The sequence below is a fragment of the Sturnus vulgaris genome, chromosome 1, assembly GCF_052056855.1.
Source record: "Sturnus vulgaris isolate bStuVul1 chromosome 1, bStuVul1.hap1, whole genome shotgun sequence".
NCBI classification, from domain to species: domain Eukaryota; kingdom Metazoa; phylum Chordata; class Aves; order Passeriformes; family Sturnidae; genus Sturnus; species Sturnus vulgaris.
Window position 1 is genome coordinate 4,554,588 of NC_142243.1, and position 17,946 is coordinate 4,572,533.

The 17,946-nt window shown below is 45.1% G+C and overlaps 1 protein-coding gene across 8 annotated transcripts in view; it reads right to left on the reverse strand.

Annotated features, from left to right (window-relative positions):
- Window positions 1–17,946, reverse strand: part of LOC106851598 (mitogen-activated protein kinase kinase kinase 3-like) — a 75,338-nt gene that overhangs the window by 36,197 nt on the left and 21,195 nt on the right. For 5 of the 8 annotated variants that reach the window (XM_014873702.2, XM_088156447.1, XM_014873701.2 and 2 more), the window contains exons 2-3: window positions 17,792–17,871; window positions 5,087–5,196 (exon numbers count right to left, since the gene is read on the reverse strand). In XM_014873702.2, the coding sequence (XP_014729188.1) occupies window positions 5,087–5,196; window positions 17,792–17,795 (114 nt within the window). In that variant the 5' untranslated portion in view covers window positions 17,796–17,871. Of the gene's footprint in view, window positions 1–5,086; window positions 5,197–15,066; window positions 15,455–17,791; window positions 17,872–17,946 lie in introns of those variants that run through there. The other 3 variants (XM_088156196.1, XM_088156105.1, XM_088156153.1) reach the window with 3 other exon arrangements.

A 17,946-nucleotide genomic window follows, 5' to 3' on the forward strand; every position in this document is an offset into this window, starting at 1 on the left:
CAGAAGATGCTGAGCACCCTCTCAGCTGAACAGCCAGGGGGGTGCTCAGATTGGGGTTCAGGTCCAAGCTGAGCCTGTGGAGAAGGCTGTCTAATGGCAGAGGCAGGCAGGGAGCCAGCAGAGGAGCCAGCCCTGCACCTCCATGCCTGTCTGTGTCACTGAAACAACTAAAACTACCACTCTAGAAAATCCCAGACTAGCACAAATTCAGAGATTTCCCCCCATCACATCCTGTCCTCCTCCTAAACTCAGCTTGCCATCAGAAACAGCGTTCTGTCCAGACCCCACTTCTGTGGCTAGCTTTAGATCCACTCCTGTCAAATCTAACCAGGGGACAGCTTTGCCCATACTGAGACATCACAAGGATGGGGCCTTTAGAGCACTTCTTCCACCCAAATCCACAGCTGCCTCACAACCCAACTGGGACAAAGCCTATGACTTCAGCATTAACCCTTCTGTGGTTAAGAAAGGCAGGAAAAAATCATCACAAGGGGCTTCCTATTCCCTTTGGTGCTGCTCATACCCACCCACAAGACCCCAGGGACTCATTTTGCCTCGGTTTCCCCCCTGGGTAATACATGGGCAACAAAATACACCCATTTTTGCATGCCACAGGGTAATCAGAGGGATTGTTTTCACTTCTTTTCTACTCGCTGGATTAGGAAACAACGGGAAAACCCCGCAGAGCCACACAGGCATGAGCGCTGGAGTTACTCCCTTTGTACAAAGCCACTGAGCAGTGGGATTCCTCCTCGACTCCTGGCTCTGGCTGAGAGCAATCAGCACCACAGGGCCAGGCTGAGGGGACTCCTACACTTCCCCAAGGTGCAGGTTGTTTGCATCAGCCCTGTGCGTTCCTCACACGCCAGACAGCTGGAGCACAGCCCCAGACCGCAGGAGGAGATGACTAATCCACGTCATTGGGAATTATCTGCACACAACCCCCACGCACGCCGGGCCATTCAGCAATCAGACAGAAAGGAGCGGGTCTGGCATTGCCCCTTCTCATTTCAGGGGCAGAAGGAACAATGTGACCCACTCCCCCCTGAACCTGAGCCCAGCACCTGAGCAGCTCAGAGGACAGTGAAGATGTTTAGAAGGTTCACTGCTGCCTGTTACAGACATTTCTGTTCCAGAGTGCAACAGAAATCACAGGCTTCAAAATATCTAAAACCACCCACCTGGCAGGGAATAGCTTTTCTCCAGCTGGATTTCTCACTGGTATCACCCTCTTTGCACCCAAGTCAGCTCCACATGCAGACATGGGAAAGCCTCTTAAATCCTTGGGATTCCACTGCCTTGGCCATCTCCAGCCAAGGCTTTCCCAGCCAGTGATGCACCCCCTTGGCCCCTTGTTCCTCCTCCCCAGGTGGGGAAAGCCCTGCAGATGCTCTCATAGAGACTCCTAATCTTCCCCCACCCACATCATATCCCCCAAATGTCAAACACAGGTGATAAAGCCAAACTGCTTTTTTAGGCTGCTCAAAGACCCACAGAGAACCCTACAAAATGAGCTGTATTTTACTGGAATTATGAGCAAGCCTTGTCTTGCATCCAGCTTGCCAGAGAAGAATCCAGAGGTTATTCACTAAAAGGACAACTTTTGGGACAGTCTGATATTTGATGCACACAGAAACATTTCCTACAAGCATTTAATTGCCGTGGGAGAACTTGCCATGGTGATTAAGGTGGCAGAGGAACTGCTGGCTGTCACTGGCTGTGACAGAGGCCCACTGACAAGCAGATTCATACTGCCAGTTGCCAAGTGCTATTTATAGAAATGAATGGATGTGCACATAAATAGATACAAAATAAATGCTAATTTAATTGCTCTTCTCTCTCCATCCTTTTGTTCAGGATTTCCCAATTATTCAGGGTTTCCCTTCTTACTCTGCTCCTCTTTTTCCGTAATGAACATGACGCAGATCTTCATTCTCCTGCTTCCTTCTCCCCCTCTTCAGAAACATTTCTATGAACAAACTCCTTTGTCCAGTCCAGGAGACAGCCTGAAAGGACTCCTTCCAGCCATGCCAGAGGATGCACAAGGAATAATGGAGGAATAACAGTGCAGAAGCTGCACTAGGAATAATGTCACAATGATCCCAAAGAACAGCTCTGCTTTAACTCTCATGAGGAAGGAGAAGGGTGTCCATGCCTGTCCCTATAATTCCCACAAGGCAGAGAGGCAGGACACTCTAGTGGCTGCCACACCTGACCAGGATTCAGGAGATTCCAGCTCAGCCATCACATCTGCTGCCAGCTGCCTGGGCAACTCAAGGGAGAAAAATCACCCACGCTGTTCTAACTTCCAGCATGTTCTGCAACGAGGCATTGCACATCCAGAAACATAGCCTTCACCCTAAGCTCGTTTGTGAGGGAAGAAAACTAATAAAATAAAGATTTTTTTATGAAATTTGCCAAAGGATGTTCATTTCTTAAGACGAACTGAAGCAAAACTACTGATATTTTGGGAAAGAAATATTTTGGAGCACACAGCACCACAGGCTGTTTTCTTGTGTGGCCCAGGCCTACCAGGAATACAATCTGGCAGGATTCAAATTTTAACTGGTGTCAAGAGAGCACTAAGGAAGCCCTCCAGGAGACAGGAATGAGATAGCACTTTGGTTGTGTTTCTCTGTGTACCAAAAAACTGCTGCAAGCCACAGAGAACTGGCTAGTTAGCCAGCACATTCTTGATGTGAACTCTGTCTTTCAGTGGAAATTTGGAACACTGACTAAAGGATTCCCATGCCTCAGAAAAAAAAAACATTTTTCCACAAAAAAGAAATATTATTGCATTAATCTACTAACTGAACTCCCAAACCCAAGTAGTTCAATGTGAGCCTGCTGCTGCAGGGCCTCCTAAGAGGCAGCAACAATAGGATGACCAAGAGGACATTTTATCACCAAAATATCCCTGTGCCTCATTCCCCCTCCAAGAAGGGAAAGTGTGCAGGGCATCCTTCAGCCCAACCAGTCAACCTAGTCACAGGAAAAAATAAACAATAAAAAGGGAAAAGCAGGTACCAAAAAACCAACAAATCAACAGCATTTCCAAAGCAATCTCTCTCCCACATCAACTTCAGTCCTACAAAACCAGGGGAAAAACAACCCTAAAAGTGACCCAAACTTTTAAACTGATTAAAACTGATTAAACTGAGCTACAAACATGAACCAAGTCCCCACTAATTCCACCTCCTCTGGCCACTCCCCACCTCCCAAACTCGCCTCCCGCCGTGCTGCTGGCCAGACGTGTTCCAGCCAGTCCAATCCAGTGAGGCAACAACTCAACATCCTCCAACGCCCTTCATCTCCTGGGGCCTGCTGCTCTGAGCCCTCAGCTCCGGGTGTGTGAGCAGAGCAGGATCCTGACCATCCACATCTCCTCCATCACAGAGCTCTGAGCAACCCTGAGCACGCAGCCACGGCTGCTCCACTTATGGAGAAAAAGAAAAATCGTCAAGAGGAAGTGTTTCTCCAAGCAGCAGTGCTCTAACAAAAATGAAAGTTGGATTCTTGCTGTAATAAAATTAAACACAACTAATAGCCAACTATTCTAAAGCTGATATCAGAGCATGGTGTGCCTCCATTGCTGATTTATAAATGAAGATGCAGAGTGGATGGGCTGTGAGTGTGAATTTGAATGCAAGATGCCAAATTTTATGCAGGTAAGAATTCAACCAATAAAAACTATAATCTTCCTTATTTTCAACTAATTATCTGGTTAACTGTGCATGTGCTGCATTAACAGCCCAGGTCTCAAACACAACAGCAGGGATCTGCCCCCACTGCACAAAACAAATGTTTTAAGAGGAGCCTGAAAAGCTTTGCTACCCTGAAAGCAACTCAGGCTGGCTCCACCAAGCCCCCACCCATCACCGTGCACACGATGCTGCCCGTGCAGCCATCCAAAGCTCTGCTGGGTTTTCTGCTTTGCCTGCAGCTGCAAGGAACCAGCCTCGAGTTGCTCTGGTCAGTTCTGTAAACATCTTGGACTTTATTTCAGCCTGAGCTGCACACAAACGCAGTGATTCAGCTTGGACAGCTGCTACCACCAGGGCAGGCTTTGAATCCAGACGTGCACACGTGTTTTCGTCTGCATGAGGCTGGGAACTCCAGAGGGATTCGGGAAGGGATTTTTCCTCTCTGCACCCAGACTTCTTTGTTTGTAGCACAAGTGCCATTAAAAAAATGCATGACGACAGTAAGTGACAATTTGTTTTCTTCCTTGCTAAGCATCCAGCATTTGCAGAGTTGACTGCAAGCTCATTCTAAGCCATAGAGGTGGAATTCCAAGTGGATTTGCTGCCATGATTCCAGCAGCTTCCCAGTTATCCTTATCTTTTTCTCCTTTTTTCTCTTGTTATTTTGACAACTGAATTATTTCTTCACAGCTTTCATGTTCACATAATATTTGCTCCATACACAAACATGTGATTAAATCCACTTCAGCTATTGTATCCATGTCAGCCAATAATTTCTGACATGGCTCAAGGGACAATGTTTTTTGCTCACCAAAACAACTCAATGTGCAACAGGGCCAAAACATTTGTGTTTAGGAGCATAAAGATAAACAGCAGTAATTCATAATTAAACACTTTATATAAGAGTGACATTATTCCTCCCCAAAGAGCCTGGGTGTCTACAGCTCAGAATTGGCAGTCTGTCTGTCAAATATCTGAAGTAAAATGCGTAAAGATAACAAATATTGTATTTCATTAATGCTGTCAATAGAAAACAATGGACTTATCCAAGTCCTAGAGCTGCACAGCCTGAAACAAGTTCTGCTACTTTCAGAGCTAAACAACAGTTAGAAGTGCCTTGAGGTGGGGCTCGAGTCCCAGTTCCAGGCTCAGTTGTTATATCTGTGAATAATTTGGGGTATTACTCTTCTCTGCTCCTCTGTGATATAGGAACACCTGTAACTTCCTTTCAGCTCTTCAAAGAGGTCAGAAACCTCGTAACTTGGTAAAATGATGATATCTCTGATGTGCTGAGCACTTGTTAGCTTCAGTCCTAACATTTAAACTCTGCCAGCATGGCAGGCACCACGCCCACCCCTGTGGTCTGCTGCAGTTTGCCATACCTGTTTGTTGGAGTGGACACTGGTTTTATTCCTGTTGTTGTCCAGCAGACCCCCACACTTGCCCAACGCTGCCAAATCCTTCATAATAGAGTTCAGAGCTTCTTCTTCATCTGCAAGAAAAGAAGAGACAACTGAGGTGTAGAAGACAACCCTGCCCTGGGATGTGCAGAGTAAAACAAATATGAACACCCAACACAAATGGATCAAAAGACACAATGTCAAGCCTTCCTATTAAGAGAGGCATTCCAAGACCACACCACAGTCTCTCCCAGCCCAGTCTGTCTTGAAAATACAGGTTCCTTCATCACATAATGAGATATCATTGCCCCCACCTGAAAGAGCCTGCAAGAAAGCTGGAGAATGGCTCTCCATAAGGGCATGCAGTGATAGGACACAAAAAAAGTCCTTAAATTGAAAGAGGGCAAGTTTAGATTAGATATTAGGAAGAAATTTTCCTCTGTGAGGGTGGGGAGGCCTTGGCACAGCTGCCCAGAGTTGTGACTGTCCCATCCCTGGACATGTACAAAGGCAGGTTGGATGGGGCTTGGAGTAACCTGGGCTAGTGAAAGGTGTTCCTGTCTTTCCTCCCCGTTCCTTAAAGGTGCTCAAGAACTGACTTTGAAAACCAGAGGCTGTGAAAAACCAGGGGAGAGGGCAAGGAATCCACGAGGAAAGAGAGAAATTCAGCAATGCTGGACAGAAGACACAGAGCCCTCATGGGATTTTTCTGCAGTAACAGAATTTTGAGGGACCCATCAGATCTGAAACCCATCTCCTCCTTCTTCACACTTTGGGATCTGGGCTTGTGGCCTCTTAAAGCAGATATGAATTGCTAAATTACAAAATATCAGCCACAAGAACTAAGAACCCTGTCAAGGCCTAGGGCAGGGCACAGGTTAGGGGTGTGTGAGAGCCCACTGCACATTCCAGGCAAACGTTAGGGACATGCAGCTATTACTGCAAAAAAATACAAATACATCTATAAATCTCGTCTAAAAATTAGTGTCTCTAGGGACAGAACCACCCCTACGCCAGGACAGCCTGCAGATTTAACTCAAAGTCCACAAACATGTGAAAAATGACAAAAACCATATGAAATCAGGCAGGACTAAACCCAAATACTGAGGATGCTTCCCCAGGGAGGTGCATGTTCTGGATCCTTGTGTTCAGATATAACACCATCTCTTGTTCTGCTCCTCCTGCTGGGTTCCATGAGCATTGAAGCTATGAAAAAAATCTAGATATATAGGAAAAAAACTTCTCATGCATGCTTTGCTCCCAGAGTGTATGAAAGAAATAAGGGGAAAAATTGCAGGAAAATGTTTAAAATCCAGTCTTGCATTTCAGAGCTCAGAAATGAGTTCCAATGCCTATATCAAGCTTTTAGGAAAAAGCCTATATTTTCCTGTAGGCAACGTATGATACATATTTAATATCTAAACATATAGCTAGCTGTACATCAATATTAAAAATATAATTAATAAAAGAATGCAATTCATACCTAAGTACATTAAAATGTAATCCCTTTTGCCTTCCATATTTTCCTATTTACTAAAAGCATAGTTATGTTTTTCCAGAAGGGTGTCAGGGAGCACAGACTGAAATGCTGCAGGAAAGAACTCAAGATTTTTTTTTTTCTTCTGAACTTGAACTAAAAATTAAGAACAACAAAAAACAAACACATCAAGAACATCCTCAGAGTCTGAGTTCAGGGTGTTTTTCTTTTGTTGTTGTTGGTTTGTTTTAGTTTTTTTTTTTTGAAGGACCTCTGGGACAAGCATAGTTTTCCACATAGATTTTGTAGTAGGAAAATACCCAACCAAAAAAAAAAAAAAAAAAAAAAAAAGAGGGAAAAAAAGCCTTTTTTTTGTGGAAGGGGAAGGGAAGAGGGGGAGGGACGAGCTAAAACCAACCTACAACAACAAAACCCCCTTACGCTGCCCTCCAGGAATTTTCCACCAAAGCTTTAATCTCTACAGTGCCCCTCACCTCTTTTTTTTCTTTTTTTTTTCCAGTGACAACACAAGCTTCCTGAGCTGCCTGACACAAAACACAATTTGTGATGTCATGGGCTAACAGGCAGAGACAGAGCCTGGTTTGGTACCAAAATCACCCCATTCCTCACACCCCTCTCCAACCTCCAAACCTCCCTGGCAAATCTTCCAGGAGAGGAATCTCTGGTTAACCCACCAGTGCCCTGGTTTACATAATATTGTGTTCCTCCTCTGCCTACACATCAAAATCTTGCAAAAATCTTTTGTAACAGACTTTAGAGTCCACCAAACACAGCTTTAAAAATTCCTGGTGCTGCAAACCCAGTTCATGATAGGTCACATTTCTTAGGAAGACAGGCTAAAAATCTGTGCCAGAAGTGACTTTTTGCATCCCTTCAAACAGAGCAAAACAAGGAGAATCCACTCATTTGTCACTAACTGCTTAAATTCAGCTGGTTTCTAGAAATACCCAACCATCAGCTTAATAGGCCTAGAATAACTGGTGTAAAACTGGGCTCCAGCTGTCCTGAATCAGGTACTGAAGGAGAAAAAAAGGAAAGAGAAGCTATCTCTTCTATTTGACTGTCAAAGCAGCATTTTCCTCCCTTTGTCTACTAAAAAAACCAATGCAGAAGAGCATTCTGAAAAGCATCTGAGGGTTTTTAACTACAAAATATATGTGTTGATTGTCAAAAAAACTAAAATCCATATCCATGACATCACTGCTACAAAATAAGACAACTTCTTCCTATACAAGCATAAAAGAAGCAAGAAACTCCTTCATATACAAGCACAAGCAGAAATACAGTATTTCCTTAAACTAACGTATTTCTATGTGGTTAAGTATTTCTCAGCTGCTTTTAACAGTGTGTTTTTACTCCAAGAGAACTGAGATTTCTGGAAGGCAATGACCAAAACCTCAACTGCTCAAAACAAAACCCCCCACACCAGGCTCTGAAGCAACTTCTGAGCAGCAGCACAATTTGCATCATCGATTGCAAAACCAGCACTTCCCAGTCCTCTCCAGGACAGCTTTGCACAGGCACTGATGCTTCCCAGACTGAACCTCTTACCCATCCTAATTACAGCTCCTGGGGTCTCTGAGCTGACTCCCAAGAAGGGTGGAGGACTTTGTTCCATGGAAATACGCAGCCAGCTCAGCCAGTGCAGTCAAAACTCAAACAAGCACTGGAGCTAACTGGATAATTAAATCCAAATGCCACTCCTAAGCCTTTCCAGCAAAAGGGGCGTCACAGGCTGCTCCTTCTCTGTTTGGCTTGGTTTGAGTCAGGAGAGGGTGAAGGATGGATGGCTCTCCCAAAGACAAAATGCCAATTGTCAGGACTCCCATGCCCAAGGGACAGGAAAAATCCTGTTCTCCTGATCCAGCCCTGGCAGGACCCAAACGTTCTTCAGCCTTTTGAGAAGGCAGCATTGAGGCTGCACAGCAAACACCCACCCCCAGGCTCTGCCATGGCTCCAGAACAGAACAGCTGTGAATTGCACAACCCCAGTGAAGTATCCTTGGGGCTGGGATGGACTTGGGAGACTCCTGGAAATCTTTGTGCAACGTGAACAGGTTCCTGCTCCCCAATAACCTCCTGGCCCAGCTCCACTCTGGCATCCTTTTGCACAAATTCACTTAAGGTGCTGTGGGCTGACAGGATGAATTGTACAACAAATCCCACTTGATCTCCAACACAACATGTAAACAGGATTATTTCTACCATAGAAGATCAGGACAGAGAAAAGCTGATTATAGAGACAGCAAAAATGAAGCTTAAAAATAAATTGTGTTTAGTACTGTTCCTCTGTCCCCAATGCCTCTTCTTCCATCCTCAGCTTTCAGCTATTTCCCTTAGTAGGAAACTAATTTCTTTCTTCTCGACTTTCCACCAACACACTTAATTTTGTGCTTTTTAAATCAACTTCCTGTGACAAAGCTTGTTTGATCACACTGCCAGCCCTTCCAACCAAAAATAATAGATGTTTCAAAAGATACTAATTTCCCAGAGGTTTGGGGGTGGGGGGAAATATCCATAGCCACATAGAAGAGAAGAACACACAGGAGCAGAAAGCCAAGAGCACTCCCAGGAAGCAATGACCAGCCGAGCTCCAGTAGACAGGGCTGATATTTTTACTAAAATACACTCATCCACTTTGGCAGGATCCTATATGAAAACCAGAATGCCTCCTTCTCTCATCAGGTTTTCAGTTCTGCAAGATGTTAAGACTCTCCAGTCCCAGGCAACACCAGTATGAATCTGGGGTATTTGGCTACTTAGCAAAACCAACCAGGGAGTCAAACCAAAAAAGCAGCAGATGACACATCTCCCTGCCCTTCAGAGACACATTTCCAGTGCTGCTACGTGGCCTTGGCTCCAGCCTGGGTGAGGGAGAGAGGAACCTGGACTTTCAGTCTTAGTACAGCAAGTTCACTGCTCAAAGAGAAGGAAAAAAATTTTAAATGGGAGAAATAGAAAGTCTGAAGGTCAACACGGACCACCCAAAACAATTCAAGAGTCAGGGAAGAAAGCAAATGAAGATGGGACAAAAGGATAATTTAGCTGTGTGATGGTCTAGACATTTCTGTTATTCTTGGCTTCACTAATAGGTCATTGCTAAGAGGCAGCTTAGGGTAGTTCCATGCAGCTGCTTCCATCAACACTGAAAAAAAAAAAAAAAAAAAAAAAGCAGCAGCTGGATGAAGCCCACAGGAAAGCCTGGAGAGTCCTGTACAACATGGTGAGTTCTGATTTGTGATTCTCTCACACACACCAGGCAGAACCAGGGCTGGGAAGAGTGGGGGAAAAGTCCTGGGCGTTGCAGGAGGGAAGAATATTGCCCTGTGAGTCATTCCTGAGCAAGGCTGGAACTTGCAGCTCCAGGGCCCTGCAGGCACTTGGATGCACAGGAAAACCACTGATGTGACCACTCGTGGTCACTGAGGATCCCACTGTGCTTTTCACAGCCACGATGGAGCATTTGCCTGTGTAAACTCCAGCAGCACCCTGCGCTGCCAGCATCCACCTCTCCACAAGGTGATGCAGCCACTGGGGATGTCCCCAGGCAGAGGGAAGAGCTCTGTTAAAGTTGAGAGGGGGATAAAGAGAGGATGGGGAGCTGCACAGAAACACTGTCACCTTCACTAAAAGCCCTTTCAATGGGCAAGACCTTGAATATATAGTGAAAATACTGAAATGTAATAAAACACAAAATAAATATGGAGCCACATGATGACTGACAAAGCTGAATTTGGTCTGAAGAGACATCAGCTTTTCATTTCCATTTTTTGAAAATACACTATTTTTGGATCAACTGGCATACAACATTTAGCACGCAGCAAAGGGAACGTGAACTGAAAGACAAGACTCACTCTCCTGGCATCACTCAGCTCCTGCAAAGGGCAGCCCCTGTCCTGATGGAATTTCAGCTACACTGTCAGAAGGAAAGGGAGATGGGTTGGGTTTTACATCTCATTTGATGGACAGAAATCTGAGACGGACAAAAGCCTTGCTCAAGACCACACGAGTCTGCAGCCAGAGCTAAGCACGTTAAAGGAGCTTAAATTCAGAGAGGACTTAACTTGATCTGGCCCTCCTGGCTGTACACAAGTGCACAGCAATTCATTTAGCAGCTTCCACATCCCAGCTTTGACTTGGAATCACACAAAACAGCCTCTTCAGAGAGCCTTAGCTGGAAGAGTTCATGCACTTACTCCAGTAATGCCTCTTTGCAACAAAAATCTCAATTCCAGTTTGAGAAGACAGCTTGCTTTGTATTCTATTCATTAGATCTTGATACCCCTGTATCTTGGAGACCCCTCTGTTAACAGACACTCCCCATCTTCTCTAGGTACTCAAGACTGACTTTATCTCCTTTTAACCTTTCTTCAATTAAGTAAATGGAAACACACAGCTTGTGCTACTAGAGTGATACTTCATTTCTGCAGCTCTTTCCAGTGGGTTTCTTTTTATTTTTTAATCAAGAAGAAAGATCAAAGAAGCACATAATGCTCAGCAGCCAAAGCACCTTTTCATGTCTGTTTGCTGTGGGAGCAGGGGGTAACAGCAAACTTGGCCCATGTGTTCCAGTGGAAGTCCACATCTATCAGACCAGCAGCCACCTGGGTTGCCCACTGCCCTCCCAGAAGGTCAGGGTCAGACCAGGCCAGGCCACTCCTGGTCCAGGGAACAGGACAACACTCACCCATGTGAGAGCACGTGTCCAAGAACCTGCTTGTGAAGATAAATGCTGCCTTTTCTCCAAAAGCCAGAGGAGGGGAAAAGGTTAGAGACAAAAAAACCCGACCTTGTGTTTCTTCAGTACCTGCAAACACCATGAACAGGCAGGTACAGCCACCAGCATTCAGGCTGTGCACAAACACCAAGGGACCAAGGTAGCAAGCCAGCACAGACTTGATGATCTCAAGGGTCTTTTCTAAACTAAATTATTCTGATTCTTAACAGAAGGGATCAATTAGTAAGTCAATGCCATCACTGACTGTCCCAATCAATACTAGGAAGGAGCCCAGTGAGCCAGAGGCTCAGGAGCCTGAACTGGACCATGATAAAATCCCCCACACGAGCCAAGAGGGGACCCAGACACCCTGACAGGCAGCTACAAACACTGTTGTGCAATTCATCCCCTCAGGAAGAGCTGTCTGTGAACGATCTGTGGCAAGCAGAGTGCTGCCTGCACCCACCTGGTGAGATCCAGACAAACCTCCCCATAAATCCAACCCACATGCACAAAGCATTTTGCCACTGTCTGGAGCCGTGTCCAGAGTCTGATAAAGAGAAAAATTATCCAATTAGCCTCCTCCAGAGCAGAGTGCAGTGCAGCAGACACCAGTGGAGCACGTTCCCTTTGCAAGTCAGCAAAGGCTCACCAGCAGCTGGATCCTGCTGCCCTTCTCCCTCCTGCAACCCCACCCAAGGGATGCCAAGGTCACTCCTGTGCAGGACTCAAGGGCAGGGCACAGCCCAGCAGGTCAAGCAGAGCAATTATACAGGAGGAAATGAGGAAAGACATCCTAAAATGCTGAAGCTCTTGGCAGGAGTTTGCTCACTGATGTCTTGAGCTCAGGACACACAAACTCACATAGAAAACCAGTGCTGTGATGTGCTGGGGGTTCTTGTAAGCACTTTTCCTCTTCTCAGAGAATTATGATGCTAAAGGGTACACCAGGTAGAGGATATGATTAATCTTCAACCTGACAAATCACTGCTCAACTCTCACTCTCCATAAATGACATTGGTTCAGATTTTTAATTCCACTTCTATAGCACAGTCAGTAACTGCTTTGTGAAAAGAAACAAAACCAAACCCCTCAGAGGCTTTTGACAGCTGCAGATGTCCACCACATCAAGTGCCCAACACAACATCTGTGGGTTCAGGGCACAGTTAACACTATCCCACACACCCCTTTTCTTGGGGGCAGAGACAAGCTCCTGCCTCCTATTCCCCCTTTACCCCTCAGGTGACCTGCACAGCTATTGGGAAGATTGCATAGCCAAATTGGAGACTGTGTTGAGATCAAAAACAACCCTTCCTTTTACATCCCCCTGCAAAAGAGTAGAGAAAGCAGAGCTCAGAAATGTGCTTGGAGGGGAAAGCAAAAATATCTTTAAAAAAAAGCTAAACCAGCTCTTTTTAAAAATTATAAAAGTGTATCACATATCTAACTAAATCAAATCAGCAATGACAAGACCAAACCAGTCCCCAAAATACTCATGGCACACAAACAACTAAACACCCCCAATGTAATCTAGACATGCTAGGACTCCAATTAAGCAATGAGAAATTAAGAATGAGAAAACAGCACATAAATTCACATGGCAGAACCTGTTTGAGAGCCAGGGTGAGATCACGAAGGACTTGAACTGCCCTCTGAATTTCCCCAGGAAAAACCAAAAGCAAAGGCAAAGCTACTGGGACTGCACCTCAGTTTAACAGAGGTGAGAGTGATGCCCTTAAAACTCCAAGTGATCAGTACCCTGCAAACACCAAAACCAAAGCATTTGGGATGGCAAGTTTTAGCACACGTAGAAGTTTCAGTGGTTAGGCCACAAATCAAACAAGAAATTTCTCCTGATGAGCTGCAAAGCGCCGTGGCACAATGCTGATGTTCCCTCCCCCAGCGGCTGACCAGGGAATTCTGCAATGGAAAAGGGCTTGGGATCCAAAAGGTGTTGGGTTTAGCTCAGGGCAGGGAAAGCAAGGTTACATCTGTGGTTCACCACAAGCCTCCACTCCCAAAATAGCCATCCCTGACAGCACAAGTAAAATTCCACAGGATCAGAGCCATTGGCAGAGCTTTCCCAGGCTCTGCACACACTGCTCTCCTCCACAGCCACATCCCTGGGCACAACTGTCACCACCGGTTCCCTGTACATCCCCACACGCTTGGAGGGTGACAAAGCCCAGCTAAGAAGCCAGTTTTCCCCCAGGTACAGCCCATGAGACATCCTGACAGTCATTCTTCTTCCTTCCATAAACCTACCACTGCTCGTGACAAACCCCTCATTTCTCGTTTGCTACTGCAAATTAAAGTTAGTCTAAGAGAGCTGCAAGCAGGGGCTAGACCCTTATAAAGCATAACCAACCACATTTAAGAAAATTTTTGCATGCCTGTAGCTCTGCTACTCCTCACCACTTCAAAGGTACCAGGTTTCTCATCCCACAAGAAACTTTCACAACTTTTTTGCTAGCTCTGCCCTTTGCTCCACAAACACTAATTTTCCTCTAATGGATTAACTTAATTGAATTAAACTTGGGCCGATTATTCCAGCAGTTTCCCTGCTAAGCTTAAAACTTACTCCTTCTGAAGAAGGGCTTATGTGCCTGAAAGGCAGCCTGGTTTTTTCCACCTCTATCATTTGGTCTAATAAAAGATATTACCTCTCCCCACAACCTGTACCTCTCTCTTGAGCACACTTGAAAGGAAAAAAATGTTTACCCAGCAAAGAAATGTAACTGGCAAGTTATTTCCCTTGACTGGCTCCAATACCTTTGAAGGTTATTTGAGGGATCATAAAGAACTCATTCTCCCTCCCAGCCCAGCAACTTCCAGCACTCAGAGCCTCAGCCCAGAGCCCATGAACTTCTAACCTGCTGCAGCAACAGCTGCAACATCCCAGATGTGATGCAGGTCCAATCCCACATTCCCCACGTGCCCAGGACACCCTAAATTTGAGCCTTGGGTACAATGGGTGCAGTTCCAGGAAAGGGAGAAGGAGACCATGGGCACCTTTTTAACTCAGACACCTCTCAAAGATAACAAAACCTGAGCTAGAAAGCCTGATAAATGTTATTATAATATAAAGTGCTGCAAGTCAACATGAATTAATTTTTCCTTAATAGCTCTCAGCATACAAAGAGAAAAAACAGAGCAATAAGGAAGTGAAGAGCAAAAGCTGAGGAATGAGGAAAGCAAGGCAAGGGAGAGCTGAGACATCCATGGGATAGGGTCTGTTCTGCCCCCACCAGCTCCAGCAGTTCTCTCTCTTTCAGCAGCCCCGCAAAAACCCAAGAAACTGGGCTGAATTGGCCACACTATGGCTGTTCAAGAAGCCTTCAGCAAGCTGTGCCTTCTGCCAGCCCAGCCTGCAATCACACATTCTTTATCGAGTCAATACTATAAACAATATCATTGTCCCATCTCCCACACCTCAGATGACCTTTCTGCTGCAGCAAAAGTCACACTCACTCCAGCAAAGCACTACAGACCTGAACCTTTGAGTTGTATGGATGCACACTGAGCAGAACAGACCAGCCTTCCTGGAGTTTTTACCATCAGAAAGAAACACATGCATGCAGACAGCATTTCATAACTACAATTGAGAATAATTAAGCCATTTTTAAAACTAAAAGAAAGAGTTAAGCAACAAACAAGCTGGTGCTTTTTGTACCAAGTTCTGCAGGTCTTTTTAGTATTACTTTTACTGCAATGTCATGTTTAAACACAGCAATTTTTAATACTTACTGGCCATGGTTTTTCCACTGTCTTGCACTGGAGATATGGACACCTTTAAAGGTGTCATAAGCACTCTTGGATTGGACTTGGGTGTAGCTCCTGCCAGGCACTTGCACTGTCCAAGGTGTATCCTTTCAATAAATACCTATTTTATTCCTTTTGCTCTGCCTAGTCTCTGTTCCAGGTCAGCCTTTCCAGGCATCAGTTTGATCAAATTACAAAGTCTTAGACTCTTGAGGAGAGACTGCAGATGGAAACGGACTTGAAGATGAATAAAAAGACTCAGTGCCAAGGATTTAGGCTGGTCCCAAGCTGGCCCATGCAGAGACACTGCACCAGCCCTGGGATACTCCAGCTGCACAGGGCTGGTCCAAGCACTGCATCACAGAGACGCCAGAAGTCCCCACTTCCCGTCTTGTGGTCGCCAGGCAAGGTCATGCAACTTCCCTAGAACATGTCTAGGAGTGAACAGTCCTGTGCTGAACGCTGGGACACTGAACAGACTATAAATAGGACACCAGATAAAAAAAGAAAAAAAAAGAAAAAAAGGTACAGACTGTCAGAGATCACCTCATCCGACACATCTCTGTAGTCTTTTCCAGAAGAAAATTAATGCTGTGGCTGCAAATCCCCTGCACTTCCCTTGAAAATGCTCCCTCATCCCAATGCATGGAGTAAAACATATAAAAGGAAGAGGGAGACAAGTGAAACTAATAAACCCTTAAAACAGCCCAAACTCCTGTGCATCAGCAAAGCTGTTGCAGTGATTCTTTAACTGAAACACCACTCAGGGACACACAACACTTCACCCATCTCATCCTGGCAGCTGAGCCACAGACCAGACTGGGATCACAACATGATCCCATCTGGATACATCCTGGCAGATCTAACCCCACCTGTGGCAAATAAACCCTAAATTTACTGGTATTCCCACACATATATTTTTTTTTTTTTTTTCCTTCTTTAAGGCATCATTTCAGCCATCCCTGAAGAGTCTTGGGCGAATTTGTGCAAATAAAGCACTCAGCTTCAACCAGGATTCCTCCAAGATCTTTTCTCCTTTCTTGGGTCACCAGCTCAGGAAGCCATTTAAGCATTTCCAAGTGGTCCCAATTGCTGACAATTTTCTTCAGGAGAAAGTTCTTATCTATAGTGATAAGATGAAAATCATTATGTATGCCACAGCAATGACATCTCGGTGAGGGGGCATGCACAGCACCCTCCATCCACACAAAAGTGTTAGAACTCCAAATCTGCAAAAGATTCTATTAATTCAGCTCCCATTCCCAAAAAATAGCCACAGTGCCTCTCTTCACTACAGAACTCCCACAGTTAATGCTGCCCAGGTGCAGCAATGTTACATTTGCAGGCTGAAGGCACCTTGAGCAGGTTCTGTCAATTTGGTGATTTCTTGTACAGAGATAGTTGATAATCTCCTGAGGACTGGGCTAGAGCCAGCAGCTCCTACCCTGCTAGTGCTCAGGGCAAATCTGAGCTTTCCTTGTTAAAATAACCCACATTGTCTTGACAAAGCAGTGACTTTTGCTTTCAACGTGAAAATGTTTCTAAAAAATTTTTGGGGTTAGTCACCAGGGATTTTAAACTGAAATTTGTCATTCTTTATATTGAAGAAACCAATCTGGACTTCCCTTTTTTTTTTAACCTAGCTTTAAATTAGTCCCCTTCCCACAAAATCTCTTCTAGAGAAAGAGCAAAGACAGCACATAAATCCAGGATAGGGCAAATACTGCTCTTCTCCTTTCTCCATAGGAGAGAATAAACATTTAAGGCGTGACAGTGGCTTCACACTTTTCATTTTCTCAATTCAAACACTACCAAATTCTGAATCACATTTGTACAACGCTTTTTATGAGGGTAGTTAGTGACAGGAACAACAGGGGATGGCTTCAAACTGGCAGAGAGAAGATTTACATGAGATATTGGGAAGAAATTCTTCCCTGTGAGGGTGGTCAGACCCTGGCACAGGGTGCCCAGAGAAGCTGTGGCTACCCCGGGATCCCTGGAAGTGTCCAGGGCCAGGCTGGATGGGGCTTGGAGCAGCCTGGGATAGTGGAAGGTGTCCCGGTCTATGGCAGGGGGTTGAGAAAGTTTTGGGTGAATTTGTATAAATAAAGCACTCAGCTTCAACCAGGACTCTCCCAAAACCTTTCCTCCTTTCCTGGGTCACCAGCTCAGGAAGCCATTTAAGCAATTCCAAGTGGTCTCAATTGCTGACATAATTTTCTTCAGGAGAAAGTCCTCATCTACAGTGATAAGATCAAAATCATTATGTACCTCCAGAACTATAAATAATTCCCACCTTAAAAAAGTTGCCCTCAGCACCACAGAGCATTTGATACACAACTATTTCAGCAGAAGAGGGAGAAGGTGGAAATAATCCAGGCCACCAAATAGAAAAGCAGTATATTCAAGCTTTGTTTGAAACAGAAAATTCCTTAGGAGAAGATCTACAGAGAATGAAGACATTCTGCAGAGAAATACAAGGCACACTTGGGAAGAGACTTCACCCAGAACATGACCCACCAGATCAAACTCAGAATAAGAACATTTGTCCAATTTTGGCACCACTGAAATGCTAAATATAAATTAGAAAACAGTATCATAGTCAGAGCATCTTAGCAGTGTCCTCCAGTCTGTTGCCACGCTTTGTGGTCCCAACCAAAATGAACAGGCTGCAGAAAATGAATTGCTCCAGGGGAAATCCAGTTCTTACCCATCTTTCCATCTACATCAGGCCTCCATTCCACTGGTCCCAGACTCTTGTGCCTTATCCTCCTCTCTCAAGCATCCACCCTGTAACAAACATACACAGAGGTTACAGATTAATTCTGACATGACAACAGGGTCATGGACCACTTTGCACAAAGT